The sequence below is a fragment of the Labrus bergylta genome, chromosome 15, assembly GCF_963930695.1.
Source record: "Labrus bergylta chromosome 15, fLabBer1.1, whole genome shotgun sequence".
NCBI classification, from domain to species: Eukaryota; Metazoa; Chordata; class Actinopteri; order Labriformes; family Labridae; genus Labrus; species Labrus bergylta.
This window is the reverse complement of record NC_089209.1, coordinates 14,684,979-14,706,497: the sequence shown is the minus strand read 5'-3', so window position 1 is coordinate 14,706,497 and position 21,519 is coordinate 14,684,979. Positions and strand designations below refer to the sequence as shown.

Sequence of the window (21,519 nt, the reverse complement as noted above, 5' to 3'; positions counted from 1 at the left end):
TCTCTTTTGAAGATGTCAGGTGTAAACAGAAGTTAAAGCAGCTGCATGTGATTTGAAGGGTTTTGAAATTGTTACAGTGCAATTGCATTATTTCAAATATATATAGACATCACAGTATAGCATCAAATCTATAAGATGAGTGAAAAACTGCCAGTCAAAACCAATGGTTATTAGAAGTGACAGTGGCAGCTCAATAATTCAAGAACCCATCACATGTCATTTCCCAGAGATCATCCTGGCTTAAGATATTTGCCCAGTGCCTCACTGCTCAACTAAGAGCCTTCTGTTAACAGATTTGGATCAGTCAATGGCCCAAAGAGGGAACCAGTGGATTCAATTTAGTATTCTTCTCCTTACACGTGCTTCTCAAATGTATGCTCAAAAATGTTTTCTGACTTGCCATAGTATTATGTTTTTTGAAAAACAGAAAAATACAAAACCCTGAAAACTAACTAGCATAAACTCACATTTTAAGAAAATAAAACCCTGACTTGATACTTAAATAATAAAGAAGTAATACAGAAAGGGGCCTCAGAAGTGTCCTTCCTCATCTAACAAGAGCTATGTTTAACAGTTATATAGCTTAGTGGGTAGGATCGCTATTACATGCTATAACCTTCAACAATATAAGTTATTCTGAATTAATTACTTTCTGTTCTTCTATTTCAGATCGACACTGTTCAGAGTCTTATTCAGTGCCCTAGTATCATTGTCTGTGTAGGACGTGAGCCCTCTCACCCTTCCATCATAGACAACTTTCGGAAAACCTCGGATGACAAACTCCCAAAGCTGAGGACACGCATCAGTGGCTGCAATGACAGACGTCAGGGTATGAGGACAATTTATGTCACAGACTTCCTTTTTTGTATACTGACTTTGAAATAAATCTTCGACTACATTTGAAGCACTATGCCTTCGAAAAGAATGTGCTATTTACAATATGATTGTCTTGTGGACAGATCAAGTGAAAAATACAAATTTCATCCCTCTTTTTGTTTTCTGTCTTTTTCCGGTCATGATGGTAAACCAAGAATCGCCAACAAAGCAAAGTGTCATCAGTCCAAAACTGGAATCTGTCAACACACCTACCAGGCATTCAGAGTCATCTGACAAGTCCTTACCAGAGGGAACTGACTCAGGAGATAATGTGGATTCTGGCCAATTCACTGGTGAAGGAATAATGGAGGATGATATTGAGAAAAGGGTTCATGTGAATGAAGATGGCAGTTTGTCTATGGAAATGAAAGTACGCTTCCGTCTACAAAATGACGACACTTTACATTGGTCGACGCAAGTTAGAAAGACAACAGGCAGAACCTGTGATTACCTCCAAGGACATAATAGTCCTTATTTTGCACAAGTTAGTGATAGAAGCTGTTCAGAATCTGAAAACATCTCAGCTGATGAGCAAGAAGAGGCGTATATCCACAGACGCCATCAAAGACATATAGAGGAGCCACACTGTCCTCAGTGCTGCAGTCACTGTCAAGATTATGACATCTGGCAAAACATCAAAGGTACACAGGGAGCAAATCGCCACATTCAAACATCCAGCTCAAGTGCATCCTCACATACAGTGGTCTCTAGAAAGACAGTGGTCGAAAGACAAACTACGTCGAGGTCAAGTGAAGAAAATTCTGAACAATTTGTGGAGAGAGAAACTTGTGTGAAGCAGACTGTTGAGGAAGCTGAAACGTTTGAGTATTGCACTACCAGGAGTAAAACTTGCTCACCAAGATGCAAGGCTCAATCCCCTGAACTGGACAACTCAGAGATATGTGTTGACAGTTCTCCAAATGATCAGGCCAATGACCAAACTGCTCAAACATCAGAGCAAGATGAGCAAACAGAATCTGCTCTTTGTGCTTCTTCTGAAGTTTTATCTGGTATTGAGGAGGATGAAAATGATGATGTCCCACTTAGTGTTTCAAGAGCATCTTCTCAGAGAAGTAGACCTGGCAGGGAAGAGACAATCGGGAGTGCAGAGTTGGAAACAGGATCGCCATTGCATCATTCATCCCAGAGCTCGGCCAGTAAGGCATCAAATGCCTCAGGGAACTCCAGCAGGTCAAAAAGATCCAAGAAATCATACACTTGTACATGTGTAGTGTCTAGTGATCCTGAGGGTGATATTAAAAGAAATGACAATGCCCATGCTGAAGAAGAACATGAGATTCAAAGAGATCAATCAAGTGCCATGTCTGTCAAATCAAATGCCACTGGCAGATCAGATAAGTCTGACGTACAGATTACAAATTCTGAAGACCAAGAGGAGAAAAGACCCAAAAGTGCCATGTCAGTTCATTCAAATGCCTCCACAAAATGTAATTCTCATGTTGTGGATGTTGCAGCTGAAGAATTGCAAACATATGACGACGGTGAAACTCCTAAAAGGCCAAGAAGTAACTTGTCTGTTAAATCCTCCAAATCCTCCAAATCAATGAAGTCAGAAGTAGCAGCTGAACAACAAGAATCAGAGGAAAAAGTTGTTGAGGAAAGAGTCTTAAGCTCTATGTCTTCAAAATCCAAATCATCAATTAAGTCAAAGGGATCAAGAGTTCAGTCTCTCCTAGATAAAGAACAAGATGAGAAGGAAACAGAACAAAGGACACCCAGCTCAATGTCAGCTACATCAGTATCTGCACAGGAAAGCATTCTGAATCCAGCTCAAGAAACGGAGACGGAAGCCGAACAGAGAGCACAAAGCTCAATGTCTGTGAGGTCAAATGTTTCTGTAAAATCTAATAAGTCAACAACATCTGAATCTCCACCTCAAGAAACATCAGAGGAAAAATGTGCAGCATCAGAGTCACAAGTTGCTGATGAAAATGTTGAGCAAGAAGAAGCTGAGGAGTCTGGAGAAAATCCAAAAAGAGTGCCAAGTGTTATGTCAACTAAGTCCAATACCTCTGCAAGATCAAATCATTCAAATAAGTCTAATATTCAAGATGAAGAAAATGCTAAGGGCTCTACTCAAGTGAGAGCATCTACTGCCATGTCAGCAAAATCATCAAAGTCTAAAGCCTCTGAAATTGCATTGCAACAACATTCTGACGAAGTGCAAGATATCGACGCAAGAACACCCAGTGCTTTGTCAGAAGTGACATCAGATAAAGCTGACAGTGAAGAGGAGGAAGTGGAAACTGTTGAAAGAGCTGCAAGTACCAAGTCAGTAAAATCCATGAAGTCAGATACATCTGCAAGGTCCAGAAAATCAGAAAAAACTAATGCATCAGAAGAATCAATAGGCTCGGATCATTCAGCTGAGGACAAAGAGACTGAAAATGAAGAAAGTGGAAGAGCATCTAGTGCCATGTCATCAAGATCTATCAAATCAGATGCTTCTGCAACCTCTAGAAAGTCCAAATGCTGTGATGATATTAAAGTAAATGCAGATGAAGAACAAATGGAGAGAACAACAAGTGCTATGTCAGTTAAATCTAAAGCATCTACAAGATCAAGACAATCAAAGATGTCTGACCGTCATGCTAGAACAAGCTTTGACATTTCAGGTGATGGGAATGAAGGGGAAGGTGAAGTAAGACCACAAAGCAAAATGTCAATTAAGTCAGAAAAGTCAAATATTTCTGCAAAATCTAGCAAACCTAAATCATCCAAAATCCCAAATAAGGAAAGTCCTGAAGAGCAAACTGAAGACAATGCAGCAAGTTGCAAAGATGATGTTGAGGAAACAGTTAGCTCCTGTGATGTTTCAGCTGAGCAGAACCCTGTTGAACATGATGAAACTGAAGAGAGAGCATCTAGCGTGATTTCAGAAAAGTCATGTAAATCAAAATCCTCTGCAGTATCTGAAGAATCTAAAGGCAAGTCTGACGAAAACAGTGATGATGATGAGGAAATTACAGAAAGACCGCAAAGTGAAATGTCAGCACAAAGCGCAAAGTCAAAAGCCTCTGCAGTATCTACAAAATCTAAGGCTTCTGATATTCCTCCCCAACATGATGATGACATGTGTGATGAAGGAGATACTGAACAGAAAAACAGTGATCCCCAAAGGTCGCTGAGTTGCATGTCAGATAAATCCCACAAATCAACCGTTTCCGCAAGATCAAGTAGGTCAAAATGCTATAGCGTTTCAGACAGAGAAAATATTAATGAAAATGAGGAAGACAGGGTAACTAGTGCAATGTCAATAAAGTCAGCAAAGTCAGATGTGTCAGCCAAATCAACACATTCAATCAATTCTGCCAAATCTGATACTTCCAAACACAGTTGTGTTTTAGCTGAAGAAAATTCTGCTGCTCATACAGAAAATGGCGAAATACCTCCAAGCAATATGTCAACTGCCTCTGCAAAATCTATGAAGTCAAATGCTTCAGTATCTGGGAAATCAAGAAGTTCTGAAAAACCTTCTGACAACTGTAGTCAGGATTCTGAAGAAGATGCTGAAGGGAGATCGATGAGCTCAATGTCAATACGTTCAGTTCAGTCAAGCGTTTCTATAAGATCCAATAGGTCAAAATGTTCTGCTCGAGTCCTAGCTGAAGACAGCATTGAAAGCCCTGATGATGAAAATGACAAAGAGCAACCTGAAGGAAGAGCACCAAGCTGTATTTCTGCCAAGTCAGTCCTGTCACATGTTTCAGGAATATCTATAAAAACTGCAGAGAGAGCACCTAGTGCACTGTCAGCTAAATCAGGAAAGTCAAATGCGTCTATCAAATCAATTAAATCAGAAGCTTCAGAAATGTGTTCTGATAATAATACTAATATCCCTGATGGAGACGGTGAAGAGGAAACCCAAGAGAGAATACAGAGTGCAATGTCATCCAAAACTGCAAAGTCAAATATATCTTCAAAATCTTCTAAGTCAAAAGGGGTTGATGGTGCAGCTGAAGAAAATACAGCTGACAACAAGGAAGATGCAGAAAGGACTCCAAGTAATATGTCAGTCAGATCAAGCAAATCAGTTAAATCAAATGTTTCCCGGACATCTAAAAAATCCAAAGTTTCTGAAGGCCACTTGGAAGATTGTGTTGATAATCCTGAAGAAGAAATTGATGAAGGGGAGGTTGAAGGGAGAGCAGTGAGCTCAATGTCAGCCCGGTCAGTGCAGTCAAATGCTTCTGCAGTTTCAAATAAGTCAAAATGTTCTGCTAATGCTTCAGTAGGGAAAAGTTGTGATGACGAGCAAAATGAAGAAAGAGCACCAAGCTGCATGTCTGCCAAATCGGTCCAGTCACATGTTTCTGAAATTTCTATTAAGTCTAAAGAGAGAGCACCTAGTGCGTTTTCAGCTAAATCAGCAAAGTCTCAAGCTTCTACAAAATCTATCAGATCAGAAGCTCCTGAAGTTCATTGTGACAAAACTAGCGAAATTTCTGATGAAGATGCTGAAGAAGAAACTCCAGAGAGAACACAAAGTTCTTTTTCAGCTAGGTCAGCAAAGTCACATACATCAACAAAATCAATGAAATCAAATGCTTCTGATGTATGTTTAGGCAAAGCTAATCCTACTCCAGATATAGGAGATGATGAAGAGCAAACTCAGGAGAGGGTGCAAAGCGCACTGTCAGACAAAACTGAACGGTCAGCTATCTCTGTAAAATCCTGTAGATCAAAAGGGGTTGATGGTCCAGCTGAAGAAAATCAATCTGATCATGATGAAGATGCAGTGAGGACTCCCAGTAATTTGTCAGTCAGATCATGCAAATCGGTTAGATCAAACGTTTCAAAGGCATCGAAAAGATCCAAAGTTTCAAAAGTGAACTTGGAAGATTGTGTTGACAATCTTGAGGAAAGAATAGCTGAGGCTGAGGGTGATGGAAGAACCATGACCCCAATGTCAGCGCGATCAGTACAGTCGAATATTTCCGCAAGATCAAATAAGTCAAAATGTTCTGCTGGTCAGCCAGCAGAGGAGTATTTTGAGAGTCATGATGAAGTAAATGACCCAGAGCAAAATGAGGAAAGAGCAGCAAGTTGCATGTCATCCAAATCAAATCAGTCACATGTTTCTGAAATTTCTATTAAGTCTAGAGAGAGAGCACCTAGTGCTTTTTCAGCTAAATCAGCAAAGTCTCAAGCTTCTACAAAATCCATCAGATCAGAAGCTCCTGAAGTTCATTGTGACAAAACTAGCGAAATTTCTGATGAAGATGCTGAAGAAGAAACTCTAGAGAGAACACAAAGTTCTCTTTCAGCTAAGTCAGCAAAGTCACATACATCAACAAAATCAATGAAATCAAATGCTTCTGATGTATGTTCAAGCAAAGCTAATCCTACTCCAGATATAGGAGACGATGAAGAGCAAACTCAGGAGAGGGTGCAAAGCGCACTGTCAGACAAAACTGAACGGTCAGCTATCTCTGCAAAATCCTGTAGATCAAAAGGGGTTGATGGTCCAGCTGAAGAAAATCAATCTGATCATGATGAAGATGCAGTGAGGACTCCCAGTAATTTGTCAGTCAGATCATGCAAATCGGTTAGATCAAATGTTTCAAAGGCATCGAAAAGATCCAAAGTTTCAAAAGTGAACTTGGAAGATTGTGTTGACAATCCTGAGGAAAGAATAGTTGAGGCTGAGGGTGATGGAAGAACCATGACCCCAATGTCAGCGCGATCAGTACAGTCGAATATTTCCGCAAGATCAAATAAGTCAAAATGTTCTGCTGGTCAGCCAGCAGAAGAGTATTTTGAGAGTCACGATGAAATAAATGACCCAGAGCAAAATGAGGAAAGAGCAGCAAGTTGCATGTCATCCAAATCAAATCAGTCACATGTTTCTGAAATGTCTATTAGGTCTGGAGAGAGAGCATCAAGTGCTTTGTCCGGCAAATCAGTAAAGTCCCACGCTTCCACAAAACCAATAAAATTAGAAGCTTCTGAAGTGTCTTCAGACAAAACTGCTGGCAGCCCTGAGGAAGTAGATGTTGGAGAGGAAACTGAAGAGAGAGCACCTAGTGCTTTGTCAGCTAAATCGGCAAAGTCACATATATCCACAAAATCGATCAAATCAAATGGTTCTGAAGTTTGTTCTTGCAAAGCTGCATCCAATCCTGGTGAAGTAGATGATAAAGACCAAACTCAGGAGAGAGCACAGAGCACCATGTCAGCCAAAAGCAAAAAGTCAACTAGATCTTCAAAAGCGTCAACATCAAAAGGGATGGATGAGCCAGCTGAAGAAAATACAGCTGATGCTGAGAGGAGTCCAAGTAATATGTCAGTCAGATCAAGCAAATCAGTTAAGTCAAATGTTTCATCGGCATCTAAAAGATCCAAAGTTTCAGAGGCACCCTTGGAAGATTGTGTTGACAATCCTGAGGAAGAAATTGCTGAGGGGGAGGCTGAGGGGAGAGCAGCAAGCTCAATGTCAGTGAAATCAAATGTTTCTGAAGGATCAAAAAAGTCAGAATGTTTAGATGATGATTCAGCAGAAGTACATCTTGAAAGTCCAAATGAAAGAAATGGCAATGAGCAAAATGAAGAAAGAGCACCAAGCTGCATGTCAGCCAAATCAGTCCAATCACATGTTTCTGAAATTTCTATTAAGTCTAGAGAGAGAGCACCTAGTGCTTTGTCAGCTAAATCAGAAAAGTCACAGGCTTCTACAAAATCTATCAGATCAGAACCAGTAGAAGTAAGATTTAAGAAACCCACTGATGGTGAAGAAGAACCAGAAGAGAGAACAGCAAGTGCCATGTCATCCAAAACTGCAAAGTCAACTATTTCTAAAAAATCTACCAATTCAAAAGATATAGATTTTTCAGCCGAAGAAATCACAGCAGATCACGATAAGGATGCAGAGAGCAGCCAATCAACAGCCTCAAAAAGTTGTTCCCATCACACTGCTGATACCACTGCAAATGCAAATGAAGATGAGCAAAGCAGATCAGAAAGTTCACTGTCAGCCCACTCAGTCCAGTCAAATGGTTCTGCTTCTAAAGACCCTCCTAATATTAATATTCCTCATAGTAGAAATGATGATGAGGAAATCCATGATAGGGCAGGAAGTGCAATGTCTATGAAGTCAAATATATCTGCAAAAACAAACAAATCAAAATTATCAGTTTCCTTTTCTGAAGTGAATACCGTTGCAGAACATGAAGGGAGAGTGAGTTCAATGTCAGTTCAGTCTGTCAAGTCAGTTCTTTCTGTTAAATCAAAAAAGTCCAAACGCTCTGATGGTCCAGCTAAAGAAACCCTCAAGGACCCAAATGAACAGCAAATTGAAGAAAGACCACCAAGCTCCAAATCAGTCAAATCAACACAGTCTCATGTTTCTGAAAGATCTATTAAGTCACAAACCTCTGGTGCTTCAAATGTGGCTGAACATGAGGAAATCACAGGAAGAGCCCCTAGTGCACTGTCAGCAAAATCCAAAAAATCCAATGCTTGTGAAGTATGTTCTGTCAAATCTACTGACATTTCTGGTGAAGAAGAAACTCAAGAGAGAGCCAAATCCAACATGTCATTAAAATCAAATGAAGAAAGTCAAGAAAGAGCACCGAGTTGCATGTCCTCTAAATCAGTCAAATCAGATGTTTCTGTAAAATCTCTGACTTTGAAAGAAGAAACTGCAAATGCTGAAGAAACAGTTGAGCGAGTACCAAGTGCAATATCTGAGAAATCAAATTCTGAAAATGATCCAGAGGAACCTCCTGAGGCAGAAACTGAGGAGAGAGCCCCAAGTAACATGTCTGCCAAATCAGGCAAATCAGATATTTCTGTTTCATCAAAGAGTTCAAAAGCATGTGAAGTCCCTTCTGAAGAAAACACTGCAAATGACAGACAGGAACCCGAACAGAGACCACTAAGCACCCTTTCAGCTAAATCAGCTAGCTCTGCCAAATCAACACAATCAAATATTTCAGCAAAGTCTCATAATTCAAACACTTCTACTGCCCCCAAAGAAAATCATGAGGAGCATCGGGCATCAAGCTCTACTTCAGTCAGATCAGCCAGGTCCGATGCTTCAGCAGTATCAAAGAAATCAAAGGCTTCCGAGGTACCTGCAGAAGATGGTGCAAACACTACTAATGAAAACATAGAGGAAGATTCTGAGGCAACAGCAGGTAGCTCAGTGTCTGTGAAATCTGGGAAGTCAAATGTAACAGCTGCATCAACAAAATCTAAAGCATCTCAAAATTCTCATAATTTATTAAATGAGGATGATCATAGAAACGATGCTGAAAAGAGAGCACAAAGTGCTGTGTCCAATACATCATTGGTGTCCACTGGAAAGTCAAGTCAAAAAAACACTGACGTTTCAGCAGAAGATAGTGTAGTCGATTCTGAGAAGATCGATGATAGAGCACCGAGTACCATGTCAATTCAATCAGCAAAGTCAAAAACATCTAGGAAATCAGATAAGTCAAAGGTATCTGGGAAGGAGAAGAGAACACTGAGCCCTGTGTCAGCAAAATGTGATCATTGTGAAATGTTAGGCAGGTCTGCAGTCCCAGAAGTGACAGTTGAGGAAATCGAAGACCGAGCACCAACTGGGATGTCCTCAAAGTCTAAGGTTTCTGCACGTTCAAATAAGTCAGCAACTTCAATGGCTAAAGAAAAGAATAAAGAAGCACGGTCACAAAGTTCTTTATCCGTCAAGTCAAATCTGTCTATGAAATCTCGAAAATCAAAAGCCACAGACATTTTAATGAATGCAAATGAGGACACAGCTATTGATGTTCTGGCTACAATTGAAGCAGTGGACCATGAAGACGACAGTAAACCCACATCTAGTTTGCATGAAGAGGAGGAACAGCAAGATACAACCGATAGGAGGAGTTGTAATTCTAAAACAAGCAAGTCAAGCAGGAAAGAAATAAAAAATGCAATTGCAGAGGTTATTTCCAAGCCAAATTCTGGTGCAAATTCTTCTGTTTCAGAAACCTGTCAGAGTGCACAACAACCAAGAGGAAACAAAGAGCATGTGCTTAGTCACACTGAGTCACATGAAAGTGATATGTCACAAACGCTTTCCAGTTCAGATGTTGTCAAAGACATTTGTGAGACTTCAGCAAATGGAGGAAACAGTGTTTCTAAGAGGACAGCAAATGGTCCATTGAAAGCGGCAGAAATCAGTGAAAGTGTTACTGATAACAAAAGTGACAAAAGCAGCAAATGCATACACAAGGCCGCAAATGATGTGGAATTTGAACTGGTCCCCTCTAGCCTACCAAATGCATCTCCTACAGAGGTTGTGAATGAATGGCTGAAAACAATACCCGCAGATAGTAATATGTATGACATGGATGAATTTCCGGAAAACTGTGATGGACAAAATAATGACAAAACAACGGAGGATTTTATGAGAACCGAGGATACGGACAACAATGCTAAATCTGCAGCTGAAAATGTAAATGACACAAATGAAGGAGATGTGATGAACTGCACTGCTGATGATAACAGCCAACAAAGTAAAGATGTGACGAATGCAGATAATACCTGTCCTCAGAGAGATGACGCCTCGAAAATATTTTCCTCCTCTGTTCAAGTGATGAAAGTACTACTTAGTCCAAAGCTTGACAGATGTAACAGTTTACCAGAGATTTCTCAAGTGTATGGGCGTAAACTAAGCACTTCAGCCAGAGGTCTTCTGGATTGCTTAGTGAAGTTGCAGTTAATAGACCATAATCCTCAAAATGCAAATGAAAATGATGAAAGATACCAAGAGCTTATGAATATACTTAAGTCTCTTTGGCTTTGCGATCTTCCTGAACATAAACATGTGATAAAGAAGAATGATCATCAATCTGTGGACGGAGATTTCAATCACACATCATCCTCTGGTGTTGATGTCAACAGTGGCTCCACGGGCTCTGGGAAGAGTAGTGATGGTGTGAATGGGGATGTCTCCAAGCCACATACCACTGCAGATATGTTAAACAAAGTACAAGAAGTCTCTGAAGATGAAGCAAATGAAGATGCTCAATGTACATGTGAGAAAGAGGAAGAAATGTGCGAGGAACAACATGAAGACGGCCAAGCAACAGATGAAACCATCAGAAGCAATGATAGTCCAAGGGAACTACCTGAAACACCACCCTCCTCAAACAAGAGTTCAGGACAAGACAGCAATGGTCCAAAACTTGGAGAGGAGGTTGAAATCCAAGCGAACATAAAGTCTAACTCTCCTCCCCTTATTCAAAGAGCACAGTTAGCCAAAAGGATTTCGCAAGATCCGGATCCCGTCTGGGTCTTACACTTACTCACAAAAATTGAAAAGCAGTTCATGACTCATTATATCAATGCCATGAATGAGTTCAAAGGCAAATGGAACTTGGATGATAATGAACAGCTTGACATGATGATAAGTGAACTTAAAGTTGAGGTCCAAAAAAGAATCCAAACAAGCATAGACAGAGAACTGAGAAAAATTCAAGGTCGAGCAGGCCTACCGAGACCTCCTAAAGAAGCGATGACTCGTGCTTCAACAACGCAAACTGAAGAGAGAAGGATGAGGCTAAAGGTAATGGTCAAACAATCAATTGATCCCCAAGCAGATAAAAGTTATGACTCAGCAACAGGCACATCATTTAGTGACCAGCGCAGTGAAAATGATGATTACTGTCCGTGTGAAACATGTATACAGAAAAAAATGGCATCTCGGCCAGATCCAACACATACGAGTACTGCACCTGTTGTGATGGCCTTTGATCTGAAAAGGATTTTGCTGATGAAGCATGGAGACCCCTGCAATACACAGGGAAATGATAATGACACAAAGATAGCAGAAACCCTCGTAGAAAAAGTCCTCAGCAACGCCGTAAGAGAAGTGGAAGCGGATGAAGTATACTCTGAAACAGATTATGATCTTGAAGTTGCAGCAGATGAAAAAGAAGAGAATTTTGCTCATGCAGATGAGGAACAAAGCAAAACAGAACCCAAATGGGCAACAACTGATCATGCAGAAGCTACACTGGAGAATGATGCCACCACTATCACATGTAATGAGTGCCAGGAAAGTGAGGAAGAAATTTCAGCTGAGGATTCTGATGAGTTTAAGGAACAGACTGTTACCGCCATTACTGCTGAAGATATCAATGTGGCAGAAGAGAATTATGGGGAGACCACACTTGAAAACAAATCTGGTGAAAACGAGGCTGTGGAAACAGGGACAGTTGATGTGGAAGAAATGATTGCTACCACCAGTGAAGAAGAAACGAAAGAAGAGATTGCTGAAGAAGAAATTGCAACTGAAGATAATCCTGTGTCCACCCTAGCTAAGCATGAGTCAGACAAAGATGAAAGTGTACAAGAAGGGTCACTCTGTGATGAGGAGATTCCTGCAGATGATTCTGCAAATGAAGGCAACAACCTAGCTTCAGCTGATGAGTCATCAAAGGAGCAAGTTGAAGAAACAACAAATGAAGACAAGATGGATGTAGAAGAGACTGATGTCACGAATGAAGATGACTCAAAGGAAGATATAGCAGAGGAAGCAACAGCAGAGGCAGCTTTGGAAGCCATGACTGACCATGAATCTGACAAAGTTGAGGATGTGGAGACAGAGGCAGTTGAACAAGAAGACGAGATTGCTGCAACTAGTGAAAATGAAATAGAGGAAGAGCCCAGTGAAGCCACCACAGCCACATGTGACCTGGTATCCACTGCAAAACATGACACTGATACAGAAATGGCTGAAGACGTAGATGCAGTTGATGATGAAGAAGGGCTTGCTTCTACTGTTGCAGATGAATCTACCAATGAGGAAAATGAGACAACAGCTGAAGAATTGTTAAATGAAGAAACTGATAAGACAACTGAAGATGAGATTGCCGTAGAGAAGGAGATTAAATGTGAAGATGAAACAAAGGAAGACACTACTGAAGATGAAAATGCAGCAGAAATTGTGGCAGACACAACTGAACATGAATCCAAAGAAGAAGGAGAATCTGCAGACGAAGAAAAGGCACCTGAGGACCTTGGCGAGACTGCTCCAACCAGTGCTGTTGGTTCTGCTGATAGTCCATATGAAACCAGAATGGAAGAAGAAACAGCAGAGGAAAATGATGCCACGTCTGATAAATTGACATGGGAAGGTTCTGAAGAAGCATCCCTAGAAGATGACCTCGAAAAGGCAACTGCTGATACTAATGAGAATGAACTTGAGGAAAAGGCTGCTGAAAACACTACAGCTGAAGATGAAAATGCAGAGGAGACTATGATAGCAGTTACAAGTGAACATGAATCAGACAAAGAGGCTACTGAAGAAGAGATAAGCAATGACCAAGGAAAGCTTGCCTCTACCAGTGTAGATTTATGTGAGGATGATAATAATGATGAGGCCATAGCTGAAGAATCATTAGAACTGGAAGATGAAGAATCAAATGTAGAGAGTGCTGGGGAGGCTGATGTTGCAGCTACATCTGAACAAGAATCTGAAAAAGATACGTTGGAAAACACCAGTGCAGATGAGTCTGGCGCTAGTGAGATAGAAACAACTGAAAAAGCCACAACTGAAGATGAGGTTATTGAAGATAAAGAGATTGCTGCCACCAGCGAAGATGATGAAGCTGTCGAAGGCACAAGTGCAGATGAGGCCCTGGAAGCAGGGACAACTGAAGATGAGGCTGCTGGGGTCGAGGAGATTGCTGCCATGAGCGAAGAAGAAATGGAAGAAGGAGATGTTGAAGCCACCCAAGTCGCAGTGGGAAGTGAAGAAGTGGTAGCCACAACTGAAAATGAATCAGATGTAGAGGAAGCTGCAGAAGCAGGGATGGCTGACGATAATGAAGAGACAGCTGCCAGCAGTGATGATGATTCAACTGAAGCAGCAACAACAGAGGGTGAGACTGCTACAGAAAAAGAGATGGATGTCACAAGTGAAGATGACTTAAAAGAAGAAATGGCAGAAGCCACCAAAGTTAAAGAAGAAAACACTGCAGAGGAGTCTGATGTGGCAGCCAAAACTCAAGATGAATCAAGCAGTGATGAGGTTGTTGAAGAAGGGATTGGCGAGGATGCTGCCACTAATGATGAAAGTGAAACTGCTGATAATGATAATGCATCAACAGCAGAAGATGAAAGTGTTGTGGAAAAGGGTATTGGTGCTACCAGTGAAGATGAAACGGAAGATAATAGTGCTGCAGAGGAGGAGGCTGATGTTGGAGCTACATCGGAACAGGAATCTGAAAAAGATGCTGCTGTGGAAGGCACCAGTGCAGATGAGTCTGGGGCAGATGACATGGAAACATCTGAAAGAGCCACAACTGAAGATGAGGTTGCTGAATGTAAGGAGATTGCTGATGAAGCTGGAGAGAACAGTGGAGCAGAAGAGGCTGAAGTTGGAGCTACATCTGAACAGGAATCTGAAAAAGATGCTGCTGTGGAAGGCACCAGTGCAGATGAGTCTGGGACAGACGACATAGAAACATCTGAAAAAGCAACAACTGAAGATGACGTTACTGAAAGTAAAGAGATTGCCGCCACCAGTGAAGATGAAATTGCAGAAAATAGTGCAGAAGAGGAGGCTGATGTTGGAGCTACATCGGAACAAGAATCTGAAAAAGATGCCTCTATGGAAGACACCAGTGAAGATGAGTCTGGGGCAGACGACATAGAAACATCTGAAAAAGCCACAACTGAAGATGAGATTGCTGAAAGTAAAGAGATTGCTGCCACCGGTGAAAATGAAACCGGAGATAACAGTGGTGCAGAAGAGGAGGCTGATGTTGCAGCTACTTCTGAACAGGAATCTGAAAAAGATGCTGCTTTGGAAGGCACCAGTGCAGATGAGTCTGGGACAGACGACATAGAAACATTGGAAAAAGCCACAACTGAAGATGAGGTTACTGAAAGTAAAGAGATTGCCGCCACCAGTGAAGATGAAATTGGTGAAAACAGTGCAGAAGAGGAGGCTGATGTTAGAGTTACATCTGAAGATGATGCCACTGTGGATGGACCCAGTGCTGATGAGTCTGAGGAAAATGAGATGGAAACGTCTGAAAAAGCAACAACTGAAGAAGAAATTGCTGAATGTAAGGAGTATGCTGATGAAGCTGGAGAAAAAAGTGCAGCAGAGGAGGCTGATGTTGGAGCAACATCTGAACAAGAATCTGAAAAAGATGAGTTGGAAAACACCAGTGCAGATGACATAGAAACAACTGAAAAAGCCGCAACTGAAGATGAGGTTATTGAAGATAAGGAGATTGTTGCCACCAGCGAAGATGAAGCTGCTGTAGAAGGCACAAGTTCAGAAGATGCCCTGGAAGCAGGGACAACTGAAGATGAGACTGCTGGGGGCGAGGAGATTGCTGCCACGAGCGAAGGAGAAATGGAAGAAGATGTTGAAGCCACCCAAGCCAGAGCGGAAAGTGAAAAAGATATTGCAGAAACAACTGAACATCGATCTGATGAAGAGGAGGACCTGGAAGATGGGACGGTTGCAGATGATATTCTTAAAGATAAGGAGATTCCTGCCATAAGTGAAGAGGAAATGGACGAAGAAGATGGTGAAGCCACTGCAGCTGGAGTGGAAGATGAAGGAGAAGATTTGGCAGAAACAACTGACCAAGAATCGGAAAAGGCTGTGGAGGCAGGGATAACTGAAGATTTGGAAGAAACTGCTGCTAGCACAGATGATGACTCAGCAGAAGGCACTGATGCCACCACGAACTATGAAGAAACCACAGAGGAGAATGATCACACAGTCGAAGTTAACGATTCTTCAGAAGAACAATCTGTAGAGGCAGCAACTGGAGATGAGGTTTCTATGGAAAAAGCTGTTTCCTCTGACGAGGATGACACCAAGGAAGATACTGATGAAGTTAGTCCAGTTGCAGAAAAAGAAAATTCAGCTGAAGAGGAAATCAGTACGGCTGACAATGAAGCATGTGAAGAGGGCATAACCACAGATGGAGAAGAACTTGTGGAAAAGGGAGCTAATGTAGAAGCAGCTCCTGAATTAGCAAAAGAAGAAAGCTCCAAAGCTGCCACTGAAAATGAATCAGCAGATGCGAGTGATGAATCAGCAACAGATGAAAATGAATCTGAAAACAATGCGACAATAGACGCAAATGACACTGCAGGAGAAGTGGATTCTTCAAAAGTTATTAACGATGATGGGGGAGAGGAATTGGTGGACGCTGAAAACGATCAGGAGGAGTCTGCTGAAAATGAAAGTGACGAGGAGTCAGAAGATTGCACAGAGTCTGCAACAACAGGAGATGAGACTGAAGAGAGAGAAACAGCACAAGAAAACTCTTTAGGACCTGAAGTGACAATAAATGAGGTAACTGAAGGGGAAGACTCCACTGATAACCCAAGAGATGAATCTGCAGAAGATAGCAGACAGAACCTTTCCGATGGGGAGGATGAAGAGGTTGTTGAGAATGCTGTTAGTGAATCGGAGACTGATCCTGACCAAACTGAACAAAAATACGAAGAGAATGAAATGATTGACAAGCATCAAAAAGATGCTTTATCTGAGACAAACGATGAAACAGAAGGCCCTGATGATGTGGTGGAGCTTAAACCAGATAAAGAGGAGGAGGAAGAGGAGGAAGCATCAGAAAACAATGAACAAAAAAGTGATGACAAACCAACGGAAGATGAAGATGGAGATACTGGGGCAAATGTAACACAATGTGAATGTATTTCCATTCCAAATGGAACCCATGATAATGATGAAGATACTGAAGCCTCTAAAACTGAGGAGGATGCAAAGACATCCACTGAAGGCTGGCATGGAAACCAGGGAGAGTCAGCTGATGGAGAAGATGAGGCAGAGGAAGATTCGGAAGAACCTGAAGACGAAACGGATGAAGGAGAGAAAGAGTTTGTTCCAAGAAAGACTGACACTCAAGAGGCAGCTAAAAAAGCAGCTAAAAAGACAACATTGATCCCACTTGATTTGATACACAAAGTAAACGAGGAATCTGAGGAAGGTGCTTACGCTGATGTTGAAGACTCTGAGACTGACGTTAACAGCCAAGAAGAAGCTTCAAGCCTTGAGTCCAAAAGTTTGCAAAAGTATTCGTCATAAAACTGACTGACTCTGCAAAGGTTCTGGGAATCTTTTCAGGTTACAAGCAATATGCACACTGAAGTCACTCACAATGCCACAATGTCAAGTTTCCAAGAGGTGACAAAAGAAGAACTGTTAAGAAAGAAGAAATGTAGATTTTTCTCTTCTCATTTTAAGTTTGTGTTAACCTAGCACTACAGAAATGCAAGCACTTTCTCCTAGCATTTGTAATGCTAATACTGTACACAAGAACAAACAGTACTGTTCATACAGTTGTATGAAAAGAGAATCTTTAATACTTGAATGTATATATTTTATGTAGGTTTGAATTTGTTTATGATCAACTAAATGGGATTTATTTTTATGCAATATAAGTCATAGAGTATTGGTTACATGTTATCTAATCCATCTCTGTAGTACTGTAGTTTTTCCTCCAAATTACTTAAGTGTATTAACACCTTTTGTGCTGCTCAAAATTGTTTTTCAGAATTAAGCCAGTCTGTGAATGTTATTTATCTAATCAAAAGCATTATTTAACAACTTTTGGTTCTATGGGTAAAGTAAAGAATAATATATTTTTCTAGTTACTATTGTATTCTTTCTGGAAAGCCAGAAAATGCTGATATTATTGTGCAGAAACCATGTTGGTCATGACTGAATTCAAGTGCTGGATCTAAAGAGCGGAACAGGATGATGGTTAACATCATTGTATGCATGTTTATATTTCCATCAGGTTACTGAGCAATAGCTTGAATGGTTTCTATAGCAGATTACAAACATATCTGAAAGGCTTAAATCATTTGCGGAATGTACTGTACTTATTTTCTCTGTTATTAAATGAACTTTCAACCAATTCTAGTTTTGTTGGACAAATTATAAACGCAAACCAACACAGGTGCAGTATCAATATGAGCTACAGAGGTGACATTGAACACTACCACTGGAGTCTGACAGTGTCCTCCAGAAAGATTTTCTTCAGCCTAAATTACTTAAAATCAGAAGGTTTCTGGCCAATAATGGCTTCTCACATAGGCTACAGAGCATTTCAGCAGTTTTGAATATAAGTCATTGATATTTTCCATCCTATTCACAAACACAAGTTCGATGAGTTTCCGTGTAGAGTTATAGTGAATGAGTGTGCAAGTCTATTGAGAATTCATTCATTCTCTGTCTACTGTGAACCCCCTTACACAGAGCTGATGGATGTCCCTCTCTATGACTTTCCATTTGTGGTCTCTTGTGCTCATGTGACATACATAATTGGTGTCACTCTGATTGACTGCATTACACCAGTGTGAGGAGCAGTAGGTCTAGTACAACCATCTCAACTTCTGTCATTGAGCCATAAAGAAATCATACAACCTTTAATATAATGTTGACTATAATTGATGTAACATTATGTTGAGTAGGCTTCTTTTGGATAGCATGGTTATTTACACTGTTATGTTAAGTTTAGCTTCACACAAATGTGATGGGGGGAAGAAACTGACGACATTTTTCAAAGATTCAATTCTGTCTCCCACGTATGAGTATCACTCTTTAGCGAGATACCAATACAAATATGTAGCCTTTAAGTTCTTTTAGAGGCTAAAATGTTTTACATGGTTTAATCATATAAACAGTAGCAAACAGCTGTTTTATGCACCAAGTGGCTAACAGACAGATTTAGCCACAAACTACAAAAGAAAGTCAAATTATCTAGATTCAGCAATTTGATACACTCCCTGGTGGAGACTGAAAAGTAATGGATGCATGTTTCTCTTGTTCCAGAAACTCAGCTTTCCAGAAATTCAACTCCCAGTGGTTGATAATGTGGATCCTCCATGTCTGCTGGTTCATCAGTCACTATAAGCTAGCATTGCTAGCTTTAACAACTGTGCCAGCTAGCTAAAACGCATTAGGTCTAGCTCACAGCAAGTGCAAGAGTGTAAAGATTTGGGGGAATGGTTTTTGTTTTTAGTAATTCAGTTTGTTTCATTACTTTCAAGGGCAACACTTTCTCACAGGTGCTGTCAAATAACTGGATAATTAGACATTTGCTCTTGGTTGATGGTGAAGCGATTAAGGAATAAAATCAACATCCTTAAACTCTACTCGTGACATTAAAAAAAGACATCAACTGGGTATAACATTTTCAACAGCATATTGATGGAGGATGGATATTTAGAAGACTTCTTATCAGACAATATGACTGATGAGTCAGCAAGCTGCAAGATACTGGATAACCAGAATCACAAGACTTGTGCCAAAACCAAAATGCATCCGTTTTTTAAAATTAAATAAACACTACTCCTCTAATAAACACTTAGCACAACTTTTTAAATAATGCAGCATTGGTGTTTGATTTGGCGGAATCAAATCTATCCTTAAATCTTCTGGATAAGTCAAGAGTGTTGGAGGAAGCACCTGCCTGCTGGCACAGAGTTATTTCCACAGTAAACACTGGAGGAGTGAGGAACGTCATCCGGAGCACAATAATAAGGGGCTTTCCCGCAACCATGTTTACCTCATTGCAACTTGCCCCTGGAACAGCTGCATAACATTGCTCTGAGATACATTCCTTAACAACCAACTGCAGGTATCCTTTTTAATGGGTAAAAGTACCGTTTTTGTGACTTAACACAACACAGTTACGGATGAAAACTGTAATTGATTCATCATGGAATCTTCCATCTACGCTTGTACTAAAATACAATTAAATATCAGGAAATAAGGTCATTCCATAAAACAACAACACTACGTGCACATACAGTAATTAATTCCAAGGCTTGTTTGAAGTCTGCTGTGTAGAGGAAAAGAAGCTCATAAAATGTATGGGATGTGCTTGCTGAATGAATTGGAGAGTTCAATTGTTCCTTGTTTATTGACAATCACTTTGTCTTTTAAGGCTAATGCAGGAACAAGTCCTTCTCTCACTCCATGTGTGACAGAGGACAAAAATGGTTCCCACACGGACAGGAAGCTAAAGAGAGGCCTCTTGTGATGAAGGGGAGGGGTTGGGGAAATCAAAAATTAGGGAACGTGTGCGTCCGTGTGTTAATTTGTGCCTGTGCTACCTCATAAAATCAGAGATTTGATGTGTTTAACAGTACACTTTTATATTATATTTTTAATTTGATTTCAAATAATTGAATTCCCAGTTTTATAAAAAAACACATTATCACGTATTGTGACGAGTTGCTCACCCACATTGATGAAGAAAGTTCAAAGCGCTCATTGGCAGCATGTATGCTTTTGGCATAGTGGTGGTCAGGACTGTGTTTCTTAAGGAGACCCACGCTCCTGGTCTTTCCCACCGTTGTTCAGGTTATCCTGTGGGGCCACTTATGACCCTCATGCAGGCAGGATGCAATGTCTGGGGACCCCAACAGAGCTGTACACAAGCATCCGCCGAGGCCCTGGGAAGAAAACAAGAGGCTGATGGAAAACCAGGAGAAGGGCAGTATAAAGAGAAACAGCAGCTAGTAACCAGGACGCACTCAATAACACTCACTGTGCACCTGCAGCCTCTGTGTGTGTTTGTGTGTGTTTGTGTCTGTTGCTCGCTCAGAGAACTACAGCACAGTCCACACACAGCACAGGTGGTCCAAACAAAAACCTGTGAAGTGTTGCCCAGAGAGTAATATCCCCACGTTGCGTGTTGTATAAAGCCCCCCATAGGAAACAAACACTTCCGGTGCTGTAAGATTTATTGTTCACTGCCTACAACACACTCTGAATGATACCTTCCTTACAAGCTTCTTTGATTCCTCTTTAATAATGTTTAATCATAATTTATCATGCAGACCAGAAACAAAAGGGTGATAATAAATGCCAGGTAACTCAAGGACACATTGTTTTGTGTTTATGGTTCCCATTGCTGAAGAAGAGAGGTGAATTCCCTCTTCAGCGCATTGTGTGGTGAGAAAAGGAAAGAGCTGGTTAACTGTAATGCATGGTGTGAAAAACCAGAGCATTGTTACACTTTGATAGATTGACCGCACATCAGTTTGCAATTTTTTTTCCTTTCAATGTGACTGACTTTGCAACTGTATTCACATCCGCACAATGCCCCTCTGCACCAGTTAGAGATATACAAGCATTACGCAACAGAAATCCCCCAAAGTTCAACACACGTTTCTATATCAAAGGTCAATGTTAGGGTTATCTTAAATCATGTATTTAGAGAAAGGCTGACAAAGTATCTTCAAATGGACCCACTTTAAGGAGAAACAGGTTTAAAACATGCCTTTCTATGCCCTCTTGTGTTGACATTGTGGAAAACCTCAGCCATGAAAAACATTTTAAAACTCTGACACAATTTTAAAGTTAGTTTAACGAATATGTTTTATTTATTCATTTGAAGAGAAAAGCTAAAACACAAAAGAATAAATGTGTGTCAGAGGGTTAATAAGAGTGGTGCTCTAAAAGAAGGGGTCTCTAAAACAAAATATTCTAATTATTGGTTTATCAATGCATAAATATAAATCAGTTTCAACCAAATGACTAATGCTGCTTCATCATCCATGTTAAGTTAAATTATCAACCCATCATTTCAGACAATTATTTCATAATAACCGAGGTGCAATACTAGGCAGGGGTTAGTC

At 40.6% G+C, this 21,519-nt stretch overlaps 1 protein-coding gene across 1 annotated transcript; it reads left to right on the top strand.

The window, feature by feature from the left end:
• The first annotated feature begins 906 nt into the window (after nt 1-906).
• rp1l1b (rp1 like 1b) lies at nt 907-17,890 on the top strand. The gene has a single exon (XM_065964037.1). The coding sequence runs from the start codon at nt 941-943 to the stop codon at nt 16,949-16,951; it is 16,011 nt and encodes a 5,336-aa protein (XP_065820109.1). The 5' UTR covers nt 907-940; the 3' UTR covers nt 16,952-17,890.
• The last annotated feature ends 3,629 nt before the right edge of the window (nt 17,891-21,519 follow it).

Coding starts and splice junctions, on each gene's coding strand:
- rp1l1b (XM_065964037.1), top strand. CDS start 941: ATGATTGTCTTGTGGACAGATCAAGTGAAAAATACAAATTTCATCCCT.